General features: G+C 40.5%; 1 protein-coding gene across 1 annotated transcript; it reads left to right on the top strand.

The window, feature by feature from the left end:
• The first annotated feature begins 2605 nt into the window (after window positions 1-2605).
• Window positions 2606-3667, top strand: LOC149090340 (uncharacterized). The gene has a single exon (XM_089235941.1). It carries the CDS (start codon window positions 2615-2617, stop codon window positions 3581-3583), a length of 969 nt encoding a protein of 322 aa, XP_089092067.1. The 5' UTR covers window positions 2606-2614; the 3' UTR covers window positions 3584-3667.
• The last annotated feature ends 4891 nt before the right edge of the window (window positions 3668-8558 follow it).

Genomic DNA, 8558 nt, shown 5'->3' with positions numbered 1-8558 from the left:
ATGTATATAATAGCTTTTCTTTCCTTCTCTAAACATCTTAAACTATTTTAAAAGCTACCGTTCTAACTTGTACCATCCCTTCTTAAGCTGCAAATTGAGACGAATAATTTTCGAGCAGCGGGTACCACGAGCCATGACGACGACAGCAACAACAGAAAAAAACAACAACAACAATTCGATCGGAAAATGATGGCTGTCTGGATTTAAAAAAAGTCGCCAATCAGCTATCGATTATGAGTCGATGGGGTGGAGCTTAAATTAACGCGCTTCCTTACCGCGTACACTGTGATTTGGAAAAGGGTATAAAAACCTCGACCGAGTATTCATTTGCATCACAAAACGTACTTTCAACAACTTCTTAGGATTTGCTTTAAAAAAATGAAGTGGCAGGTGAGTAACATTGGATAAATTGGATACTACTACTTCTACTACTACTGCAGGGACCCGACCTGGTGTTCTGAAACTAGCGTTTGGATTTTTGTATTTATGGACACCAGTGTACATTGGCTGTGATATTCAGTTACCTACTTCGTCTTCGAATTTGTGTTAGTTGGGAGGGTTGCGGTGTGGATGATGTGGATATCGTGTTGGTGGTTTTTCTTCAATGGATTATTACTGACCAAAATGGTACGACCATAGACCCTCTGTTATCGAAAATGTGTAGTCCTTTGACAATTTTCGAATGTATCATCCAAGTATCTAGCGACGCTAATCATCAACTCGTTCTGACTAACTTCTAAAAAGTAAGACTGCCACAATAAGACATCTCGGGCTCCTTCACCCCACGGAGGACCACTGGGCTGGAATTACTTTCTGCCGCAGCTGGCACCGACGTGGGGTGTAGAGCCTTGTCTGTCTCTTAAAACGAGGGCCACCTCTCCTCTTAGAAGAAAAATATTCTCGCAAACCCCCCCCCCCCTCCCGTAAGTCCACAGGATCTACTATTATCTCCAACTCCTACCACTCCTTCCAGTGAATCCTTTCGGTGAACCAACCCCGAGCAATGTCATCAACTTTAGGTCACTCTTCATCAAGACTGTAAAATTGCCCTGAAAAATCCTGGTGAACATAAAAGGGTACTTCTAGGAGAAGTACTCACTAGAAGTATCACTCTAGACTGAATGATTTTTTAGGTTTAGATGTCTTATAATTTATAGTTCATGCATTATTCCAGCAAAGGATCAAAGAATTTACTTACGTATACTTTTCTCCTCGTTTTATACGTACGTGTATTTTAAAGCAAAATTTTCAATTATCAAAAATTACAAATTTTTCTACTCTAAACGATAAATTTCAAGTTAATTATCAAGGTGACTATCTGTCTGTCAAAGTCAATGCATAGTTACACAATAGCTTCTGACGAAATTAATTCAATCATTTCCTTGATAATTGCACATGTAGAGTAATATTCTCTGTCCTGTAAATCTTTTTTGCAATCATTTCCAATAAGGCTTTTTGCTGCCAAATGCGAAGAATAAGTTGCTGCCCCCGTGAGGCAAATCAATCACGGCCTTCTACATATTTATGCGTTCGCGCAATCCTCATTCATAACCGTGTTAGCAGTGAAAGGCATCTATGCATTCATAGAATTTATCAAAAGTATTTTTTTCTTGAAGTGAATGAGATTAATTTAATTAATCATTATTTACTTAATCATTTATATTAATCATTTTCTTAAGAAAATGCACTATTCCGTGTTACACATATTTATGCGTTTGCGCAATCCTCATTCATAACTGTGTTAGCAGTGAAAGGCATCTATAAAAATTCATAGAAATTTTCAAAAGTAATTTTTTCTTTAAGTAAATGAAGTGAAAATAAGACACGTAGTCAATCTGTTTCAATCCCTTCTTAAGGACTGTAACATTTTGTGGCTCGGTTTGACTGCATTCAATCCCCTCCCCTAAAGTACTAGGATTTTACCTGGTTTTAATCTGAAATTAAGAGAGCTGTGATGATATTCAACTGACGTACAACGTAATTCGTGAGATAGGAATTACCGTGCAAATAGAATAAATGTATTTTATATTTGACAGATTCCGATAAAGGTTGGTGGTTACTTATCTGAGACCGAGAAATTATCCCTTGGGGGAGTTAAGTCAGTGAATAACTTTATTTCATTCTCTTGCTAATGAGTATTGCGTTGATGATTTTGTTCTTTTTCAGACGCTGGTGCTGCTACTTTTGGTCGGATGTGCGACGGCCGACTTCACGAAGAGCCTGTCTGGAAAATATCCGACGTTGAAAGATGTGAAGTCTCAGATAGCGGTCGATTCGAACTCCGCTTTGGGAATATCGGCACGCAACAAGCCTTACATCGGTGAGGCCGATGTTGATATCGATATTGCTCCCAACGCTTACGGCATCGGGTATGGCTACACCACGCATGATGCCGGTGTGTCACCAGTGGCTGGTCTGGAAGTTGATGCCAAGGACCATGGACACGGTCATGGTTTGAGCGTGCAGGGATATGGCCATGGTCATGCTCATGGTGGTGGACATGGACATGGTGGCGGACATGGACATGGTGGTGGACATGGGCACGGACATGGTGGTGGACATGGGCACGGACATGGTGGTGGACATGGGCACGGACATGGAGATGGCCACGGACATGGACACGGACATGGGCATGGCCACGGACATGGACACGGACATGGACACGGACATGGGCATGGCCACGGACATGGACACGGACATGGGCATGGACATGGTCATGGTCATGGTCATGGTCATGGTCACGGACATGGACATGGTCACGGACATGGACATGGTCACGGACACGGGCATGGTCACGGACATGGGCATGGTCACGGTCATGGACATGGTCACGGACATGGGCATGGTCATGGACATGGTCACGGCCACGGGCACGGCCATGGACACGGACATGGGCATGGTCACGGCCACGGAGATGGTCACGGACATGGCCACGGACATGGGCATGGTCACGGACACGGTCATGGACATGGTCACGGACATGGGCATGGTCATGGACATGGTCACGGCCACGGGCACGGCCATGGACACGGACATGGGCATGGTCACGGCCACGGAGATGGTCACGGACATGGCCACGGACATGGGCATGGACATGGGCATGGTCACGGCCGCGGTCATGGACATGGTCACGGCCACGGAGATGGTCACGGACACGGACATGGCCACGGACAAGGTCATGGCCACGGACACGGACATGGCCACGGACACGGACATGGTCACGGCCACGGACATGGACATGGAACCGGACATGGACATGGCCACGGACATGGTCACGGCCACGGACACGGTCATGGAGACGGTCACGGACATGGACATGGTCACGGCCACGGACACGGTCATGGAGATGGTCACGGACACGGACATGGTCATGGCCAAGGACACGGTCATGGAGATGGTCACGGCCACGGACACGGGCATGGACACGGTCATGGCCATGGTCACCATCATCACGGGCATTCTTTGGGCCGTTCAAACCAGGTTCTCTCCAGTCCCGTACTGTATCAGCCAATTGTCAATCACGCAACTGAATATTCCAGCGTGCAGCAAAGGTCTCCTAGTCTCGAAGTCACTAAGCCAGTAAGCCTCACCCTGGATTCTGGAGAACTATCTCAGTTGCAGAACATCATCAAGTCACACTTCGGGGAACAGCACGTTCCCATCGGACGCAAACCAGAAGGAAGGATACCAGGTGGGTCATTCACGGGACCCGCTGGAAGCCCAAGTCTCGCTGCCAAATCTCCGTGAAGCATTTTACAAGCTGTGATAGCCAATGTTCCAAAATGACTAGAATCACGACGAGAAGAAACCAAGTTAATGGTAAGCGACATTCTCTCTCTCTCTACTTTTCGAATTCACGAGATACTTTTTTCCCTATTTCCCTGGCATTATTAACGTACGAGAGGAACCTCATTCTCAGAATAAAATCATTCAAATAACGAAGTTTCCGAGCATTTCCAAGGACTCTGCCACGAAGCTGGTGAGCTGGAAGAGATCTCGGCAACGAAGATAAGTCGGGCGGCAGAGTTAGGACAGGGTGTGCCGTAAATTCGTGAATAGTTTAAAAATTCATGAGGAATCGCTACATATGAATGCCAGTTCGCACAGCAAAAAGTTATTCTCACAAAGAGAGAATTTTGTGATACAGAAAAATAAATAGTTGAAATTTTTGTCGATAGAGGGAGCTGAATGTAAGCAAATCACTGGAAATATGCAAATTAAAATCCTGTAAAATGCAGGGGGTATGATCAACAACTCATTTCGGAACTTTCCTGTTACTGGCGCTTACATAGATTTTCATAATGATATTGACATTTGTGGATAAAGCAACATTGGTGAAGTAGTTAAGCCTCAGCCATGAATCTCTGAATGAAGGATTAGGAACGTTTCGCTCACAGGAAAGAGTGAAGAAAGTTTTGGGTCCATAATTCCTGATTTGCTTTCATGCAGCGCCCTCTACAGACAAAATTTTGAGCTTCTTCCTGTAGCTAAAAGATTACCATTTCGTGAGAATAACTTTTTCCCAAACCCCTTTCGCCAATTCTTTCCATTTTCATAAATTTTTAAACTATTTACGAATTTATGGGACACCCTGTAAATTTCTGAATACCGAACCTCATGCAAGATCATTGAAACAATTTGCTCACATCACCCATTACATTACATCACTCATGATTGAAAGCGTTTCCCTTTTCTGTTTCCCATTTAGGTTCATATCGATTGTCGTTGATATCGTCAACATTCATATCGATTGTCGTCACTGTCCAATCTGGTCTGGATGTAAATAGTAAGAAATATTTCTGCGCCAGTTTATGAGGATGGATGATCCTCCCTTTCACTGGGAAGAACCTCCATTATATATAAGTCCATTTCTGCACGGAATATTTCACCATCAAAACTACAGAAACGTACCGAAAGGAAGAAAGAGGACAGACAGATGAACTCATTGTACCATGTTCTTATTTGTGTGCTTGTTAAGATTTTTATAAACTCTTCCTTTATTTTAAATTACAACCTGTGAGTTCTAATAATTTCTTCTTTGATTTGTTACCTCATCGAATATTCTCGAATACCAACCGCACGTAGTACGTACGTATCGTGCTAATAAAACAAAGCTTATATTTTGAGCATTAACAAGTCTGCCTTGCAATTTCATGCGAGAAAAACTTTCCATATTTTATGCGAAGAAATCTTCAGTTGATGCTTTGGATATAAATAGTTTTTAATATTTGAATAAAATAAAAATTATCCATAATTCACAGTGAAATGAAAAATACAAAAAAATTACGTTGCAAATCACTTTCATGAATGTACTACCATTTTCATTAACTAATGAAACAATAGACCAATGAAGTTAATTACATTTAAAAATAAATTTTAAAGAATTTAATCAAAATAAACGAACTCAATTAGTATAAATCAAAATAAATAAAACTAGTATTTTCTACAAATTTAATAAAACAATTCAGTATCAAATTATCATAAATATCAGCAAAATCTACTTGCATTAATTAATTTTTAATTGAGAAACATTAAAAATTACATCTTTAAAACAATTGTATAACAATTAAAAAAAAAATTTTAATCTGTTCTCTAAAATTAAAAAAAACACAAGTAAGCCTATACAATAATTTGAAATATAATTCTAGTTTTAATAAAATATTTGTATCATTTCATGAATTAAGATTTCAAGTACAATTATAATTAGATGCAACATTTAAGTTATTTTATGAAGATTTTCATCATGATGAGTGACAGTGAAAATAAACAATTTCTCGATAAAATGTTTATAATTTCATGATTAAAAATTTCTCAACATAATAGAAATTCAGGAAATTAGAGTTATTTGTGTCCACCGGGAAATGAACCCGAGTTCTCTTACATACCAAACAAGTGCGCTAAACCAATAATACACCAAAGAGACGCAACTTCTTTTACCGGGTACGCATAGTAGCATTGTCAAATGCATATTAAGCTGCAAATCGCGGTCAAAAAAGTTTTTTTAGAGGCAAGTAAAGTTGCCAATTACATCCAAAAAAACTGTCAAAGCCAAACGAAGCGGCTAACTATCGCTAAAAATCATTAACGTTGGGTAATAAAAGGTTACTGCAAATTGCAATAAGTGCAAATGGAATTCTCCAAAACAAAACGTAGAGTTGTTTTTGACGAATATGTGAGAGAAATTTTTCCATATGTCAAAATTAATAACAATTACTACTTAATTTTATATCATGATATAATTTATGTCATGAAAATAATCTTTATTCTTGGTTTCAAAAAACATTTGAGTAAGCCTCTTTCAAAATAAGGGGAAAAAATGGGACATTATATAGAAAAAGTTAGGACTGCCAAAATTACGGGAATGCCTCGTGAAATACAGGTCATATGGTCACCTTATGTACACAATTTTTTGACCCGGGGAATAAAAAATTTGTGCGCCCCCGATCTAGAAAATGCAATGACGCGCCAGAAAAACTATTACAGTCTGGTGCATTGGTTAGTGCACTTGCCCAATATGCAGGAATACTCGGGTTTTTTCCCGATAGAGGCAAGTCACTTCTCTTTCCTATATTCATCTCGACACTAATATCCAGAAAATATCTTTCTTTAAGAATAAGAATGTATTTACAAAAAATGAATGATCATCAGTTAACATACAAGGCGTAATTTATTGGGCGAAAAACTGGTTCTTTTCGTACGTAATTCGAGTCGAAAAAACAAGAAGTTCGTTGAAATTCCGATAATTTGGTTCTTACAAATGCGAAAATCTTGAATATATCGACGTCATTTACAAGCTTTCCGTGTCGCAGGCTGTATGACTTAGTTGGGCTTCTTTTTCTTAGCCTCATATGCGTTCTGACGATTGTACCGTAGGCCTGATACTTGCGTGGCTCATTGATTCTTTTGTGCATTGATAGAATCGGACGGGGAGAAGGAGGAATAGGAGAGAGATTAAGACAGGACCCGACCCGGAATGACTTTTTTCTTCTTGAAGATGCAAATGCAACATCCAATCAGGAAACTCAGCAGACAGAGAACAGCAACACTGATCCCGAACCACGCGTGCCTGTCGATTCTTGGCTCATCTGAAAATACTTGAAAAACAAAAAGAAATTTTTGCTCTCAATGAATTGACTCAATTCGGAAATTATTTCTTCAACTAATTCTCAATTTTCAGTGAGTGAGTTCAATTGAGTTGAGGTGTGTTCGTGCGTGTAACCGACCGTATGCGAGACTCACTCACCTACTAATCACTTGCTCAAAAACTCCCACACTCGATAATTTGCTCACCTAGTCAGTTACTCGCTCAGTCACTAACTCCTTCACTCCTTCTACTGTACTTGCTCGCACTCACATTCACTCGCTCACTCACACCTGCTCACTCACAAACTCCCTGAGTCACTTAATCAATAACTCTCACTTGCTTATTCACTGGCTCGCTCATTCACCATGTCACTTTGTCTGTGAAATTGCCGGCGGTGAATTGTTTTCCGCACACGGTTTTACTCTACTATGATTTTCGAGAACGAGTACGTAAATATGTGAGCTTTGTTACACCAGCACTGAGCTGCTTCTACTACTAGCTAGGCCCTTAGAACATAACTGTACCCGAGAGCCCGTGATTTTGAGACACACCACCCTGGACGTAGAACTTCTATTACAGAAAAGCTCGCTCAACTTTACGGCAGGAGACTAACATTTTTGATTTAAAAAAAAATTAATCCAAAAAAAAAAGGCATTCACATTCATTGTTCTCTCACTTCTGGGTTAGGGGGAGCCTGGATCGAATGAAAAGGGCTCGAGAAGAAAATATGGCCCCGAAGAAAATTATGGGACGAAAAAAAGTCAAGAAACAGTGGCCTAAAAGACATTAATTAATTTGTTTGTATATAAATGCGTGATGTTAATCTCAACGCGACAATTAAAAAGGAGCTCCGTCCCTCCCCCGAAGGGTCGTCTTAACATATCGGACTCCATGATAATGAGATGTTGTTCTATGATTTCCGACAATAAATGTGTAAATTGTTGGGCTTCCACTTAAGGGGCTCTCCCAGGATACCAATTTGCCCGGAGGCTCATTATGCTGTTGAGAAGACCCTTGAGGCCAGGCCTATCCATAAACGTAAGTGTGAGGGGTATTTTTTGCTATCGGTGAGAAATAACTTCAAATTATCATGCACGTTTACGGTTTAAACATTCTATTTGTTTGCGTTTACGAGCATCATTATGGGCTGGCATTAACTTTGAGAGCCCTGTGTTCCTCTAACATCATACTATACTGGTTGCATTGTTGCATTGAAGTTTTGAATGTAACCAAATCATATTCATTCATACACAGGTTTTTAACAGCTGGCTGATGCGAAGATGGATTTAGGAAAGAAAGAAAATTAAACTGCCCTTTTGCGGGGAATCGAACCCAAATCCTCTCACTAGCCGAGAATTTTCTTTGTTTCCTAACTTAATCTCCGCATCAGCCAGCTGATAAAAACCTTCATATGGATAGCGGGCGGAGAGTGACGTCATCCTTCGATCAGATTCATTTACTTATGATTCTGCAA

The sequence above is a fragment of the Pholcus phalangioides genome, unplaced genomic scaffold (assembly GCF_987345545.1).
Source record: "Pholcus phalangioides strain wild (caught in Gottingen) unplaced genomic scaffold, Ppha-v1.0 ptg000001l_1, whole genome shotgun sequence".
In the NCBI taxonomy this organism is placed as follows: domain Eukaryota; kingdom Metazoa; phylum Arthropoda; class Arachnida; order Araneae; family Pholcidae; genus Pholcus; species Pholcus phalangioides.
This window is presented reverse-complemented; position numbering and strand designations above follow the sequence as displayed.